Source organism: Triturus cristatus, chromosome 12 (assembly GCF_964204655.1).
Source record: "Triturus cristatus chromosome 12, aTriCri1.1, whole genome shotgun sequence".
NCBI classification, from domain to species: domain Eukaryota; kingdom Metazoa; phylum Chordata; class Amphibia; order Caudata; family Salamandridae; genus Triturus; species Triturus cristatus.
In genome coordinates this window covers 746,347,019-746,364,829 of record NC_140595.1, presented here as the reverse complement: position 1 = coordinate 746,364,829, position 17,811 = coordinate 746,347,019, and the positions used below count along the sequence as shown (strand labels likewise).

At 45.3% G+C, this 17,811-nt stretch overlaps 1 protein-coding gene across 1 annotated transcript; it reads left to right on the top strand.

Annotated features, from left to right (window-relative positions):
- Positions 1 to 3,238: 3,238 nt before the first annotated feature.
- On the top strand, positions 3,239 to 14,654 carry LOC146782666 (vomeronasal type-2 receptor 26-like). The gene is made up of 4 exons (XM_085637166.1): positions 3,239 to 3,475; positions 7,471 to 7,698; positions 13,426 to 13,549; positions 13,732 to 14,654. The coding sequence occupies exons 1-4, from the start codon at positions 3,239 to 3,241 to the stop codon at positions 14,652 to 14,654; spliced, it is 1,512 nt and encodes a 503-aa protein (XP_085493292.1).
- Positions 14,655 to 17,811: the final 3,157 nt, after the last annotated feature.

Below are 17,811 nucleotides of genomic sequence, written 5' to 3'. Positions count from 1 at the left end.
CTCCAGCCTGTGTGTGGAGAACAAAACTTGCTCTGAACTAAAAGCCTGGTAGCATGTACAGCTTTGATGGTAATGTTCAGGTACTGATAACATGCTTTCCATTGTCTTAGAGTATGTGTCACTATCCATAACCACTATTCCACCCGCTTTGTCACTAGGTTTAATGGTGATGTATCTGTTGTTTTCCAAATTTTTAAGGGCATTTATTTCCAGGTTAGTGAGGTTAGGGGGCGGCTTGCGAATATACTTAGTGATCTTCTCTAGTTCTTTTATCACTGTTTTCTCGAAGATTGCAACCTCAGGGCCTACCATCTCTAAGGTTGGTGTAAACTTTGACGGTGGTCTGCATCCCGAATAGTTGACTTCCTCTTCTATGGCCATTTTTTCAGACATGTATTTTTGCAAGCGAACTTTTCGAAAAAACGAAAATAGATCTTTGTTCATAGTGAAAATATCCGGTGGAGTGCTTGGAACAAAAAATAGTCCCTTACTCAGTAGAGTGATTCCTTCTAATGCCAGTTGATAACTGGAAAGATTGAAAATAGGTATACTGTCTCTATCTGAGAGGTTATCATCTAAGACTTCCAATACTGTTGGGTCCTTGTTCTTATGTATGGCTGTGGATGTACTTGCTCTGTCTGATGGTAGTTGTTCCTGCCTTGCCTCTGAAATCTCGCTCGTCCCCTGCCCCTGCCCTGTTCTAAAAAAGGTGATTGACCAAATTGTTGGTAGTTATGTGATTGTCCTCTGCGGTTCTTTGGGTTATACCCAGGCCCTTCGTTCGTAGTCGGGCCATCAAAGTCCGAGTCTGATGAATTAATGTCTGAAAAGGTCAAGATCTTCTGTCTCTCTTGGGGATAAGTGTTTAGCTGTCCTCCCTCATATCGTTCTTCTTGTAAAAAATGACTTTGGAGATAGGGATACATTTTCTCTTGTGTCAACCAGCGTATATCTTTTTTTAATTTTTCCATTTTTCTCTTAAAGAGGTACTCTTCAAATTCCTGTCGTTCTTAATTAATGCTCAGGAGTTTGTTCTTCTCTTCTTCTACACTTCTATCGCAGCCACAATTCGGAATCCACATCCCCCACGGCTTATCGGAGTTTAAGCTAACTCGGACCCTGAACGCCTCATCATAGCTCAGTCATGCATACCACCAAATTAATATGTGCTTTCTGGATATCCATGTATTTAAAAAGGGCTATGGCCTGTTCTGAATTCTCCTGGCAATAGATACTGCTATAATTTTCGAAAGCTGATGTCCAGTTTTCCATATTGATGGGTACCCTGGGCCGTCATGCCAGTCATATTCCTCCTATTTAGATCGCTCTGAAGCCTGAATATCTTAAACACATTAACATATTCGTGATTCCAAATCCTGTTTTTTGACTCGTCTAATATCTGAGACCCAAGGGGCATTACCAAACCCATGTATGGTAGCTTCTTCCTATACTGCTTCCCTTCCTTGCCTTCTTGCCCCTCATTATCCATCGCTGATCTGTCATCCTCCCATCCCTTACCACTCTTATCTCCTGCCTTCCAAAGTTTTCATGCCAACAGCCACTCAGACTGTGATTCTTGCACCATGTACCCTGCCACATTGATCACCCCATCTCCCACAACCATTGATTTGAAAGTCTTTTTGCCATCTGCCATTTCTCCCTTGTCCCATATCGACCATCATTCTTTTCGCGCCATGCATGGCCATGACATCCAAAATGGCCCATTTCACTCTCTGAGAACTCACTTCCTCCTGATCGTCATCTCTCGCCTCACCTTCCTCCCTGTAATCACTGCCCTCATCATAGTCCATCACCAAATCATCTTCACCATATATCTCACACCCATACATCCTCATATGCTCACTCTCACTGCTCCCTGGCATGGGCACTTCCTGGCCACAAGCATTGTGTTGTGGTGCAGTTCCCAATTGTGACTGAGCCCAAGCCATGGGGAGGGCCACTGATGACCCTCCTACGCCTTAAGACCAATGTCCCGAGGCCACATCATGCCCCGTCGTCTTTGCCAACTTGCTGCCAATCTAATCGATTCAGGGTAGGACTGCTCGCGCGGCTACTGTCAGTGGGGTAAATTCTTTGGAGCTCAAAGCATTTGTTTTTAAAACAGTTTTTAAAACGTTGAAATTGTTTGTACTATGCACAATTAGTAAAGCTTCTGACCTGCCACTCGCTCCGGTCCACCCCGGCAGGCTGCCAAATGTATGGAGGGCGGGGTTGGCTGCAACTTTCAGCTCAGCTGCCCTCTGACGCTGGAGTGGGCGGAGTTTACTTTAACACGCGCTTCCCATATAAAGCGGATGGCACAGCAGACAGGCAGCAATTCACAGTAGGACTGCTCGCACAGCTACCGTCAGTGGGGAACTCTCAATGGGGCTCAAAGCATTCGTTTTTAAAACTACCTGTTTTTAAAACTTTTAAATTGTTTGTACTTTGCACAGTTAGTAAAGATTCTGAACTGCCACTCGCTCCAGTCCACCGCGGCATGCTGCCGATTGTGTGGAGGGCGGGGTTGGCAGCAACTTTCAGCTCAGCTGCACTCTGATGGAGTGGGCGGAGCATACTTTAACGTGGCTTCCCATTTAAAGTGGATGGGACAGTAGAAGCGCAGCGGACACGCGTAGCGGGCGTGTCGCTGGCGCACCAAAGGCAAGCCGGTCTGTGCCCGTCCACGCCCAGCCCGCGTCCAGCACCAGCCATGCTGCCTGTCCTGATCTTACAACAAGAACTGTCTGGTCTAGGTATCAACTGCTTGAGCTGTCCTCGGGATGTTGGACCCTGCCAGCACGTCTTGATTCTAGTACTCTGGAATTAGAGGGAGATGGCAAGGAACTGTGTTGTAAGGCATGCTCCTTTTTACTTAGCAAAGGACAGACCCTGGGAATCGGATGTAAGGGCAGTAGTACGGCAACATTGTTCAAAGCACAAACGCCAGCTGCTGGACCCAATATCAATGCATGTTTAATAAATTGTAGAACCCTCCCCAAACACAGAGATGACATCTGGCTTACACTTGAATCAAAAACTTTGGACCTCATGTTTCTTTCTGAAACATGGCTGAGAGAAAGCTCCAACCCTAATATAATGTTGGCCATTCCAGAAGGTTATAGAATAATTACAGTTACCGGACAGGTAGCAAAATAGGGGGTGGGCTTGCCGTGATCCTAAGAAACCACTGGAAGATCTCCTATAAAAAATTGAACAGACCAGACTAATTGAAGCAATGTCCTTCAATATTAAAATCTCCCCCACCTTTACTGTGGCACGACTACTGGTCTACAGGCCCCCGGACTCTGAGCCCTCTGAGCTGCTGGAGATTTGCGATCTGATCCCGGATCTTTCACTGAGACACGCAAAGTTTATTGTCCTGTGCGACTTCAATGTCTATATGGACAATGACAGCTGTCTCCTGGCTTCTCAGTTGTCCAATTCCCTAAAGGGATTAAACCTTACCCAAAAGGTTGTTCTTCCCACTCATTAAGCTGGCCATATGCTTGACCTGATCTTTACTAATGTCTCGACTTTAAAAGTGGAAGACCCTATCCCTCTGACAAGGTCAGATCACAGCCTAATACCATTTAATCTCACTGGTCCCAGCCACGAAGATCCAGCGAGAGCCAAATATGAAGATAGAAGGAATTGGAGGAAAGTTTCACCGGAATCTATGGGACTAGCACTATCAAATACCTCTCTGCTGCTCACAGGGGAACCTAGCTGTGATGCCTCTACTTTCAACTGCTGGGTTACTGCAGCCCTTGACAAAATAGCCCTGATTAAAAATATGAAAATAACTAGAAACAAACCCTCCGCCCCCTGGTTTACAGCCGAACTCCGTATTGAGAACAGTCTCTGTAAGAAGCTGGAGCGTACATGGCAAAAACATATGACATTGAGACTAAGAGCGCTTCTAGAGCAGCACTAAAAAATTCAATAAACTCAACCGCCACACTATTAGGGCCTTCTTGGCTGATCAAATTATTTCCTCTGACAATTCTGCCAAAGACGTTTTTAGGATTGTCCAGGGCTTCATCAAGCCAGAGGCCTTGAAAATCACCATAGCGCCATCAGCCACCTTGTGTGAGGATCTTTCCTCCATCTTTCAGGAGAAAATTATACTCTGTGTTTACTCCAACAGGAGCACTAACCCTGCCACCACCTAAACTTCACTGCTCAGACGCTTGGTTTGAATTTCACCAGTTCAGCTCCGTAGCATCCCTTAAAGAACTGATCAAAGTCAAATCTGGATCTCTGATTGACCCTTGTCCGGCTACGTTTTTACTTTACTCGCCCACTTACTGAATCCCTCACTTAACCAGATTTGGAGCGCATTTTAAAACTCAGGCATTTATCCATCTTTCTGGAAAACTGCATTAGTCCGGCCAATTCTTTAGAAAGAAGATGCTGACCCGGCTGAATTAAAGATTTTCAGGCCGATCTCCCTCCTGCCAGAGCCGTCCAAAATTCGGGAAAAGGAAGTACAGAGACAACTTTCAGCATATCTGGAATCTAACAACCTCTTACATGACTCCCAATCAGGATTTAGGTCAGGTCACAGCACAGAGACAGCTCTGCTGGAGGTGGCAGAAACGATACGTGAAACCTTGGATCATGGTAACCATGCAATTTTAGTGCTGTTGGACTTGTCCGGAGCATTTGACACTGTCTCACACCAGATCCTCCTGGAGAGGCTTGAGCAGATGGGAGCAAGGGACACCGTCTTAACTTGGTTTTGCTCCTTTCTCGAGGGCCATTTCCAGAAAATCTTTTTACGCCCACATGTCTTTTCTGCTCGCCCTCTTGTCTGTGGAGTCCCCCAGGGCTCGGCCCTGAGCCCGACCCTTTTTTAATGTTTATCTCTCCCCACTTGCCTCAATTATCAAGCAATACGGTGTAAAGGTGGTCTCGTATGCTGACGACACCCAGTTGGTGTTCTCTTTTAGGGATCACTCTGAGGAAGCTTTCACCAACTTCAAACAGGGTCTGATTAACATTTCATCCTGGATGACTGACAACTGTTTAAAACGAAATACGGACAAAACAGAAGTTCTGTTTTTCAATCAGCCATCTCCACCAAAAGCCAAACTCTGCTGGCCAACAAAACTTAATTCTCCTCCTCTTCCAGGCCCATCTGCGAGAAATCTAGGGTTTAAATTTGACTCCACCCTTTTGGGGAAAGCCCAGATATGCCAGGTTTCATCCTCATGCTTCTGGAAGCTGAAAACCCTGAGGTGATTCCTTCATCTCCTACCAATGGACTGTAGGAAAATAGTGGTTCATGCACTGATCACCTCACAACTAGACTATACCAACTGTCTATACTAGGGTCTCCCAGATTACCTCATCAAAAAGCTGCAGGTCACTCAGAATGCGGCCGCTAGGCTCATCAGAAATGTGAAACTCCGCCACCACATCTCTCCACACTTGCGCAGCCTACAGTGGCTGCCTGTTAAAAGGAGGATTGAGTTTAAGGCTCCGACCCTTGCCTACAGGACTGCCAGAGATACTGGCCCCAAATACTTGAAGCTCAGACTGCCCAAATATAATCAAACTAGGACTCTGAGGTCGAATCACCAGGAACTCCTAGCCATTCCCCGCGTCAAAAAAGCCAGGTTGGGTGGTCGATCATTTGCTCTTTAAACCGCCTCTCTCTGGAACTCCTTGCCGGAGCACATCGAAAGGCCAACTCAAAACCTTTATTTAGGAAGACTCTCCAGACCTGGCTTTTCGGCCTACCTTAAAGCCCCCCCCCACCAGGTATGACCACTCTGCACCCACTGTTAGCGCCGGGACACCTCCGTCGGAGGTAGCCGTGCACTCTACAAGTTCAAAAATAATAATAATAATCTCACCCATTTGCATCTTTGTCCTTCCACCCTCAAGGCTGCTGCAATCTGCAGGGCCTCATTCACCCTTGGCCCCATTAGCCATCTCAACTCCCACTGCCCATACTTGACTGTCATCTTGATCTGGTACCCAGAGCCACTGGACCCCGTCAGCCTCTCCTGTCTCCCCTGTGTGCATGCCCCTGACGACTTGTTCAGATGGACAGTTCCAACTCAACTTCCTTTTTCCTGCGCAACCTTTCCCATCACTCTTCAGTGTCCTTAAGATGTTGCAACTGTTATCGGATCTAGGTTTCAAGGTCCATATCCTGCCACTGTGATGTCTGGCCCTGCCCCAGCCCAACTGGCTCTTGCGAGACACCATTTCCGGCACTTTTTGGGACTTCATGTCTCATCATGCCACGGCTGACACTCCCCTAAGGCACCTGGGAGACCCATCTCTTCTTTTGTGGGTCCCATGAATCCCAGCCTGTCCTGAGGCCTCTGTCCACTCTTCCTCCCTGCGTCACGAGCTCCAGCAACAGGGTTCACCCTGTGAATCCTCCATCGCAGGACACACAGCATCCTCCAAACCAGAGTGCTGGCCAGGGCTGCCACCCGTGTTGTTAGCCCACTCCCCACGGCCTACAGGTGGCTTCCCTGTACTCTGGTGATTCTCTAAAGCCACACCCATGGCCACCGCCGGCAAACCATGACCCCTACATGAGGCCTGCGACTGTCCCCAAAGCAGAGAGCGGGCCGTGGCAGCTGTTGCTACCCCACCCGATGTCGCACATGCTTGGCGCACCATGCCTACCCAAGCCTGGTCCAGGACCCCAGACTGGATACGGTCACATTGGCCTGCTACGCAGAGAGTGCACAGGTCCTCCCTCACAGCTTTGTTCTCCTGCATACCTCCACACGCCCAGGACCTCAATCAACTTTCCCTGTCCCCACCAAGGTGAAGGAGCCATTGAGAGGCTGACTCTTTATCTTCCCTTCCTTTAAGAACTTTTGCTAACACCTGTACCCTCCCCTACTTCTAACCTACCCTTCTGTCCCGGCCTGCTCCATCTCACGAAGTAGACCGGAGGGGGGGGGACTGGCTTCGCCTGTTGCTCCCCAGGGCACCTTCTATCTTGGATATTCAAACATCACGCATCTGGAGGTAAACTAGCACATTTTGGTACATTTTCATCATTACTGCAGGGTCAAACAAATTAGCTTCCAAAACTGCGAGGTTGTTCTTTAAGGCATGAGTCTCCATGCACCTACCTCAAACCCCGCCTAGCCCCTAGCGGGCTGCACCCATCCTAGGCTCTGCCATAGGGAGCTCTGAGCCTGTCGTGGTCAGGGTTTAGAGCATATGGGTCACTGTCCATCATTATTTTGGGCAGCCTTCGGCTTCCCACCAGTTGACTGTGTCGCGAAGAAGACAGTTTGCTGGGATTTAATGTAGGACAATCTCAAATAACTCAACTTCCCCTATGTCTGCTGTTCTGCTGTATTTGATTCAGTCAGAAATTTTAGCAGACAATGAACTGAGGGAGCCCAGCAAGTTTGTATGTAGTAAAGCAACTATATTAGTGGAAATGGATTACGCAAGTGCTCAATAATTGCCTCTCTCTTTCAGCTCTTGCACTATGTTAAGAATGTGCAATTCAAAAATCAAGCAGGAGAGGCGCGGCTTTTCAGTCCGACCGGTGAAGTCCCCGCACAGTATGACATTGTGAACTGGCACCGGACCCCTAATGGAGCTCTCCAGAGCGTGAGAATTGGAACCTACGACTCGACTGCTCCTCAGGGCCAAAGACTCGTCATCAACACTAGCGCCATCCAGTGGCCTTCCGGGTACTCTCAGGTACAGGATTACTTTCCCTGCTGTGAAGATGCTAAGGAACACCTGAACCAGAGAAGGCGCTTTGGTCTCTGGGATGCAATAATCACAGTATTAAGTGGTACTAGTACTATGTGAACATCATCCTCCAGGTCTCAATGAACACAGCTTCCTGCAATGAACGTTTGTGATAACCTAATTTGGGGCATGTTATCAAGAAACGGTGTTAAAATTATCGCTAAAGCGCCGATAATGGGCTTGATAATATGCCACAGAGAATTCCCATAGAAGCCCATGTTTTGTGTCAACATGGGCTTCTATTTTAACGCCGTGCTTGATAATATGCCCCTACATTTTTGGGATGTTGTCCTATGCAGCTTACTTTGACCCACACACCTGAAAGCATATTTTGTAGATATAAACACTCAGCACTGGAGCCAGTGTCAGTTCAGTTCAGTTCATAAGGCTTTATTCGGAGCTTAAAAACAAAGTCCATAAAAGCACAAACATACATAAAACTTCATCATTTTAACAGTCAAACATATAAATACTTTAAAAACAGTTTAAAATGACAGATTAGGCCTCGCTTTAAAACGCTCAGCACTGGAGCCAGTGTCTGTAATGACCTTGTGTAAGATGATCATTGCAGACATCAACACAGGGGAACAGAGAAGGGCAATCACCATTCAAGACAGTATTGTTTCTGAGCTGTGTTTTTTTCATTTAATACACGAAGGCAGAAAATGTTAAAGGTCAGTGCTGTAGACATTGCAAATGCAAAAAACGCGTGCTCAGTTCTGCTCAGGTAACACATGCATGATACAGCTTTGGGTTTTCATTTCTTTATTTCTCTGCGTATCATTCAACTGTTTAATTCTGAACCCAGAAAACTCCAGACAGAATATATATATCTGAGCCACTTGCAGGCTTCAAACCATACGTTTATAACACTTAAGTGATGAAAATATACCAAGGGATTCAACTTTATTAGTCTTGTCCCTTAACCCTCTGGTTGCTGGTCGGTATCCATCTTCTGAGCAGTTGTTTTCTATAACTGTTTGATGGCCTGTGGTATTAACGCACTCCATTTGGATAACTAAGGTAATGAACTGTTAAAAGAGCAATCATTGCTTCATCATGTGACATCACCACCACCAGGGAGGGGGGTAAGTTTTTGAGTTTGTGTTCTTACCTGAGTACCTTCCTCAAGGCTTGTTGTTTCAAACCAGGCATCATGGGCTGGCATAGTTGCAAAAATCAACAACCTCCATTTTCGACAGCCTTTATTTAGTATTACCCTCAGTTGGTGTGGCCAAAATCGTAAGCATAGTGGTGTGCTGGGAGTTGTAATCTTATGGGGGTGCAATAATCATTAATGTCCTATAGTAGGTTTATGCCAATGCCAATTGGTCACCCAGGAACAGGAAGGCAGCATCAGCACAAGTCGTGTGTAACTGCAGGAATCGCAGTACAATGCACCCTCAACTCCCGTTGAAGCCCTGAACTAGGACTTTTAAGGTAATTTTTTGACCTCAAGTTCAGAAACGTGTACCCTGGACTTTTACTTTGGTTTTGGACAAAATCCATTTCTCCCAAAACACTCTTCTCTAGGTCCTGACGAAAGCCCTCCGACCCCTAGGGGCAGACAAAGGGGCTGAAACATTTCGACCGATCACCTGGACTAACAAGTGCAGTGGACTCATTGTATGTCCAATCTCGCACAACACTGTTTTTATTCTTTTCCCATGCTCCAAATTGAATAAAATATAAGTTTAGGTGGCATGAGGAACCCTTTTTAACAATTTTTCACTCTACACGAGCACCTTCACAAAAGTTTTTGATTTCTGATCACTACTGTAATAACTAAGGGTGGGCGTAGTTCGCGAAGTAGCACTTCGCGAAGCTACGCAAAGTGAAGTTCGCACTACGCGAGCTACGCGTAGCACTTCGCGAACTGCGAAGTAACATGTTCGCACTGTGCAAGATGTTGTTTTCAATGATTGCACAGTGCGGACAAGCAACCGGCACTGTGCAATCATTGAAAATGGCATCTTGCACAGTGCGAGCTGTAGTTTTCTGCTGCTCGAGTAGATTTTTCCTCGAGCTGCAGCTTTCTCAACGCGAACTGGTAGTTTCTCATCGCGAGCGGTCGCGAGCATACGCGACCCCTCGCAATGAGAAACCTGACCTTCTCGCGTTGTGAATCTCGCCGGGAGGTTTATTTTCCATGCTCGCGATCGCGAACAAGGAAAAAGTCTCGCCAGGATGTCATTTTGCTTGCTCGCGGTCGCCAACTTGACGTTGAGGACCGCGAGCAAGCAAAAAATGACCGCAGCACTACGCAACACTACGCTACGCGTGTTCGCACTGTGCTACGTGCAGTTCGCGTAGTGCGAAGTAGCGCGAACTTCGCAAACTACGCGAGCGTAGCGTAGTGCTTCGCCCAGGCCTAGTAATAACCAGTGGTTCCCTCCAGGCGGGGGAAGCATGAAAGAAACCCTATGATGATGCGGTCATGTACTTGACCCAGGCGGAGAACCAAGATATACCGCCCATTGACCTGCTTAAGTGAATGAGGGTTTTTTAAGCAAATGACGGAAAGAACCACATGAACCCTGATAGCAGGTACAAGTGATCCATTCCCCTTTGATTATGGATAGCGTGTGATGACTCCAACAGAACCGGGAGGGCAAATCAAATCAAACTGGAGCCCAGCAGCTCCCCTCCCACCTGGAAGTCTACCCCACCAGGGAGGAGTACTGGCAAAATAAACACTAAATATAGAATAAATGAGTGAGAAAGAACAATTAAAGCTAAGATGTTGGACCATGACACCTACTGCACTTTGGACCTTGACACCTACTGGACCCACAGGCTCACCAGCTAGAACTTGGGAACTTCAATTAATGTTATCTCTGGGACTGTAAAGAAAAGAGGGGAAAAGGTAGTTGGTTGTAGAATCGCAATAATTATCACCAGCCTTCCTTAGAATTCTGCATGATGTAAATGGAAATATATGTGGACCTCACAAGAGGTAGATAGTTGATATAGCCCTCTATGTAGGCTCGGCAGAGAAACTCCCAAAATATAATCTAAACCCTTCCATGCTCTTGTCAGGCTCCTATCACAAACGGCAGTAGCTTTTCCTCTCAGTTAGGGGGAAACCAGATCATAATGAGAAAATGGCTGGACTGAAGAGTACTCAAAACTGTAGGGTTAATAGCCTCCTTCTACCTGACGGCCCTGCTTGATCACTTGTCAGAGTCACTGGCAGATGCCCCAGCAGCTTGGAATCCCTCTTATTCTTGGATGCACTACTGTGCGTACATTGCATTTGATAACGCCGGACTCTTATCTTATCTTACCTTATTTTACCACTCCTAAGAATCCTCGCCCGACTAGACCTTTTTACCTGCTGTGAAGTGTAAAAGGGAGAAAACCAAATAATTCAAAGCTAGATCAATGGACCAATCAATTTAGACTCGAAAGGACCACTAAATGCGATCTTAAGTTTAGGGAATTTATTACAAAACAAAAAATAATTGAACATACAAGCACCTCATGACGAGGTTAAAGAAATACATGGGCACTAATACAAAGTTCATTCTACGTACCAATCTAATCCTGTGAAGCATAAAAAGAATAAGTATCTCCAGAAATATTAAACAAGTGATAACTGTTCCAACAGCCAAATCAATCTTCATTGATATCTGTGAAGAAACCCATTAATCTGTCCCTACACTACCACTAAGGTGACATCCCTGCTTAGCATTTCCCAAGCAAGATCAAGAAAAGGTGTCAGCTCGTGAAGACTTCCTAAGAAGTACACTCACGTTGTAAGGGTCAGTAGCCCAAAAAATAATTTCATTCTACGCCTCCTTCCTCAGTATTGATCCTTTCCTTCTTCCCCCTAACGGCTCTCTGCTCCATCTGCTCTCTCCTCCCTTGGGGCACTATCCCTAATACAAAATGCACAATATAGAAGACACGCCTCTAGAACACCTCCTCTTGCTAAGCACCTCTCGTAGGTAATTTTCCACCAAAACCTGTATTTCGTCCAACAACTGTTGATATGTCCTTGAGTTCCAGGCTTCTTCCAATTATCGGCATTCCAGAATACAGTGTTTCAGCTCTCCTCAATACCTAACTCCTAAAACAAAAGGCATCTGTCTAACTAACGAAGGTGGTGTCCTTGAACCTGCAACAGAAGCATGAGAACAGAATATTCTTGCAAACACATGAATTTGGCTGTACACTTCAGGCCCAGCCGCGGTCGGTAGTAGGAGTAACTGCAGGGCGGTGACGTGGGGAGGGGGAGGGGCAGGGTGGGGGGTAGTAAACTATGGATTTCGGAGGTTTACAGGTAAGTTAACATATAAATTAATAAAACGAATTTCGTTGCGTGCACTGCATCGCATTTGGGGATGCAGTGCATGCAACGAAATTCGTTAACTTACCTGTAAACCTCCGTAATCCATAGTTTACCACCCCCCACCCTGCCCCTCCCCCTCCCTACGTCACCGCCCTGCAGTTACTCCTACAACCGACCGCGGCTGTTCAGGCCTACATAATTCAACTAACATAAGAAAAATGAATAGGCCTTTCATAGCAAAACGTGAACATTCAGTTAGGCCTTTACACATTGAACATTACGCATTAATAAACATTGCATCGGTAAGGACTATATTTCATTACATTCAGTATATAAGTAGTCATTCCTACACCTGCAGACTTTAATATTGTGCACGTTTAAATATAATGCATTACATTACACAAGAGCTAATTCATTAGACATTTGCAATAAGCTGTTACATTTTAAATGTCGTTTTCCTTTCTCAACTAAGACGAACTAGTATTGTACCAATAGTTGTACACATCTTGTTATTACCTTGACATTTCTAATGAGCAGTTTTTAATTCAACACAAGAATATATGCGGGTGCGGACTATTCACGATTATGATGCACCCCTACAAATTTCAAAAGATCATGACGCTCTATCACATTTCAGGCGGGGTCAAAACTATTATAACTATAATTTTCCCTGTGGTGGAGCAACTGCCACATAGCAGAAGACAATCATAGACATTTCCTTGCTGATACCACACACATTATTGGTACTGGTGACCAGATCCTAGAGATTCACCTTTTGTTGTGTTCTTTTATGCACAACATTGAAGGTAAAGTTAAGGCTTCGAGGGTTCCCGGGCTCAAGGATGATGGGAGAATCCTTTCCTTCATAATATTAGGGCGTGTAGGTGGCAGACATTGGAAAATCCCTGGCATCGCCCACACTCTCTTGGAGGGGAGCACAGATGGTTATAGTCAGCATGGCATTACAAGGTACACCACCAACTTACTATCACCCTTTCGGACCACCTCACAGTATTAGATCCAAGTGGAGAGTACCACCACTACTCAAATCTTACATGGTGACTGTTAGGTAGGCTACTATTGAGAACAGATTTGGGAAATTCCACCATTAGCTCAGAGGCGGGTGTTGGGACCTTGAGGGAAGGAAGCTACTCACCCCATCCATAGGTCTGCTGCAATATCTGGTCAGAAACAAATGCCTCGATTGCTATAGCAGTTGCATGTGTGCAGTCCACTCATCTTTGGCTCAACATAAAGCCTCTGATAATGAGTCTATGCTAGGCTGAGACACTGGATTGATTGAGGAGAGAACATGAGAGCTAGACTTTGACAAATGTAGTGATCTAGCTGTGGAGTAAGATACTGTTTTCCGATAACAGGTCCCTGTCTCTGTATGCAGTAAAAGCTGTATGCCTGGATTCAGAAAGGCAGCTAAGGAAGGGGAGCCTGTGTGCTGCTTCCTGTGTTTCCCATGTCCTCCCGGGGAAATCTCCAATCAGACAGGTGAGTGACCAGTAGAGCCAGCAACTGGGTCCCAGAAATCAGACTACCGGACATCAGATATATTCAGGAGTCCTTTTCCAAAATGAGAACACATGATCTATGTGCATGGATGTATTACTAATATCAATATTATGAATATTAGATAATAGTCATGATTACAAGTGTTGATAAATCTCTTCTAGGATCTACAGATTGCTTCAAATGCCCCTGGGATCAGTGGCCCAATGCTAGACAGGACGAATGCATCCTAAAGACAACAGAGTTCTTATCCTACGATGAGCCTCTAGGATCCTGCTTGACAGCCATCTGCATTTGCTGCTCCTTGATACCACTTGGGATTCTGCAGCTATTTGTTCTTTATAGGAACACCCCCATCGTCAAAGCCAACAACCGTTCCCTCAGCTACCTCTTGCTCCTATCCCTTTCTCTTTGCTTTCTGTCTTCATTGGCTTTCATTGGTTATCCCACAGCAGAAAAATGTCTCCTCCGCCAAGCTGCCTTTGGAATCATTTTTGCTCTTTGTGTCTCTTGCATCTTGTCCAAAACCATCCTGGTGGTCATCGCCTTCAATTCCACCAAACCCAACAGTGATTTGAAACGATGGGTGGGACCCAAATTGTCCTATCTGGTCATCAGTGTCTGTACCCTTATTCAGGTTCTCCTGTGTTTGTCTTGGTTAATTCTATCCCATCCATTCTCTGAAAACAACACCCACACCCTGCCTGGAAAGATAATAATTGAATGTAACGAGGGATCACAGACTGCTTTCTGGTGCATGCTTGGATATCTTGGCCTTCTGGCCACCAACAGTTTCATAGTCGCCTTTCTTGCTAGAAATCTGCCTGACAGCTTCAACGAGGCTAAGTTTATCACCTTCAGCATGCTTGCCTTTCTCAGTGTCTGGCTCTCATTTATTCCGGCCTATCTCAGCACCAAGGGCAAGTACATGGTGGCCATGGAAGTCTTTGCCATATTGACTTCCAGCTCTGCTTTGGTCTCGTGCATCTTTATTCCTAAATGTTACATCATCCTGTGGAGGCCTCATATGAACACAAAGGAATATTTAATGGGAAAGACAACAGGGCTCGTCAAAAAGGACACTTGAGCTCACATTCGCACGGAGCAATTGACTGGAATGAGACTTGATTTGGTTTTTCTTCATAAAAGTGCCTTTAAATTCTCAGCATCTCCGATGTGTAAGGACATAGATGTCCGCAAAGTTCTACTGTACTTACCATGACATAGGCCACCCAAGCAGGTGCTGTGCCTTAAAAATCAGGATTTGTGAAAATTACACACTAGGCTGTCTGGGTTGGGTTTTGCCGAATACAAGTCTCAAAATGCATCTTGTTTAGAAAAGCCCTGATGCTAATGGGCGGTGTGTTATCTTTAATTACCATAGTACAGGGACAGATACCTTTTTCGTGAGCCACAGTAGCAAGGGTAGCTGTAGATAGATGTACACCGTGAGCAAAATGGGCAGAATTTGGATTCATATTTGAATGTATAGGTATATCATTTAATCATGTTAAATACTTTATAATTCTGCTAATCACCCATAATACAGAAATCATAACATTCCATAAAACAGTACAGACATGCAGCAATAGATTCAAAGCACAGCTACCCATGATTTACTATTCAGACATTACATTTTGATATTCAATAAAGTGGACAGTGCTGCCACAAACACCAGACTACTGAATTGTGTTCTAAGCTGCACTTGTGGGACATCGTGAGTTCAGGAAACGTGCCCTCGTGCTTGTGTGAAGTCTAGTCTTCAGCTTGTCCACAGATGGCCTCTTGCAAAGGGGGTGTCTTCGTGAATGACCAATGACTCCCCATCCTTGCTACTTATTTCTTGTGTTTAGGGCTTTTTCATCTATGGTCAAGACTGGGGTTGGGTGCAAATTCTGCACTAAACAACATGGTTAAGTGTGACCGATGTACTATTGTAGCCAAGGTAAGTAATTTATAGAGGAGTGAGAGCAGAGCTGTATTGGTTTCTGGGATTCATTTGTAGTTTTGTGTCCTGAATTTGTCTGTGAGTAGAGGGCACATTGCTGCCTCTGACCCAAGAGTGAGCAGTTTCAATGACAAAGAATACAGCAGTTGTGAACAGAGCATGGGCTTGCATTGGCATCTGCTGAAGCTGTGGACTGTTCCATAGGGCCTAAGAGTGGCCACTATGTGATGCCCTGGATGGGGACAAGTTGTCTGTTCCTTGGACTTCAATTACGGTATTTATTCTATTGGGAGGTTTGGAAAACACCATTGACCACACTTAGTATCCAAAGAACACTTCGATGTACAAGGACATATAAGAGGTGTAAAGAGCACATACACAGTAGCTGGTATGACTGGAGAAAGAAAGGTACACACCCAAAATGTAATATGTCCCAGGATGATAGCAAACCTCGAAGAAGACCAGGAGTCCTTAGCCCCTTGGGAAGAGAGCAGAGCCAATTTTAGACATCTGACCGGCCGGTGTGAAGCCCAAGCCTGTGTGTGGAGAACAAAACTGGCACTGAACTAAATGCCTGGTAGCATGTACAGCTTTGATTGAACCGCCACACCCAGACAGATCAGCAGCCCCACCCTCCTCAGCACCTTGAGACCCTCACAAGTGAGTAGCTGCTCTATACAAACTCCTTATTGATTGATTGATTGATTGATTGATTGAGCTTGCACCATCTATGTGTGCTGTTGACTCACAAGATGGCACAACATACACTGACGTATGTAGACAAAGTTGACTGATTCAGTGACTGATTCAGTGGAGACCAGACCAGCACTGAAGAGGTAGCGAACAACAATGGCTACATTTATTGTTTGACTTCACTTGTGTAGTCATGCACGTGGCAGAGAGCAATGATGACATTTACTTTACTAGTTTATCGTTTTACTCGAACTCTTACTCACAATATTATGTACTTCTTTCTGGGTGTGTAGATTTCCCCTCAAAGACCATTTGGCTATTTCACAAATCAGGAAAACCACTTAAACACACAGGTATTTGCAAGCTATTAAACCATACCTCCCAGCAGTGCAGTGATCACCATTCTTGGCATGATGCCTGAAGTTGCTTAGCTCTCCACACCCACAAGACCACTAAGTCCAACAACTGACCATGCCTTCTAGACTTTTGGAGCAAGGTCTGACCACACTTTATGTAACCTTCCCATGGGCAGTCTGTGGGTTCAAGCCTTCAATTTCACCTGGCCATGCTCCTCTACCCTCATATTCTTCTCAGCAAAGATTAGGACATTGTCCACCAAACTGTCCATCTGTTGCTGAGGGTCATGCACTCACCTGGTCCTACCCACAGAGACGACAATGGAGCAGCTGCTGGACCTCCTATCCCACCTGAGGACAATGCAGATACAGGAACCGAAACCTGAGAGTCCACACTGTGCCCTTGGAGGAATGGGATAAAATAAGAAGAGAGGCGTGCGGTATTGGATCTGCTCAGCGGCTGTGCTAAACCGCTTAAAAGGATTTGTCACTTTTGAGGCCATCTACATTTGTGAGGTAGATTTGCCCTGGACCAGATATTCTGGTCCCGATTCACAGAACTAACTTAAGACAAAATCCTAAATTTACTACCATTTTCTTATTCACAGAAGGCACTTACTCATTTTGGTGTTCACAGAAGACACCTACTGACTTCGGTATTCACAGAAGTTATGAGTCCTAACTTTAGGGCTCCTAATGCCTTCTGTGAATACCGAAAGTCTTAAAATTAGGATTTTTCTAAGTTTAGGAGTCTACAGTTAGGACTCCCAACTTTACTACTACTAAACTAAGAAAAATCCTAATTTTAAGTCTTTCGGTATTCACAGAAGGCATTTAGGAGTCCTAAAGTTAGGAGTCCTAACTATACTACTACTAAACGGAGAAAAATCCAAATTTTAAGGCTTTCGGTATTCACAGAAGGCATTTAGGAGTCCTAAAGTTAGGACTCCTAACTTCTGTGAATATCAAAATGAGTAAGTGCCTTCTGTGAATACCAAAATGAGTAAGTGCCTTCTGTGAATACCAAAATGGTAATAAGTTTAGGATTTTGTCTTAAGTTAGTTCTGTGAATCGGGCCCAAAGGCTTTGTAATGATGCAAAATACTGGAAATAACAATAGGAGGCAGTCACCATCAGTACTCTAACAAGTCTTTACATATAATGAACATGCATTAACTTTAATGACACAAACTTACAAGTTTCGTGAGCCGCTCCGCATGAGAGCAGAAATACCAAAATCACACACT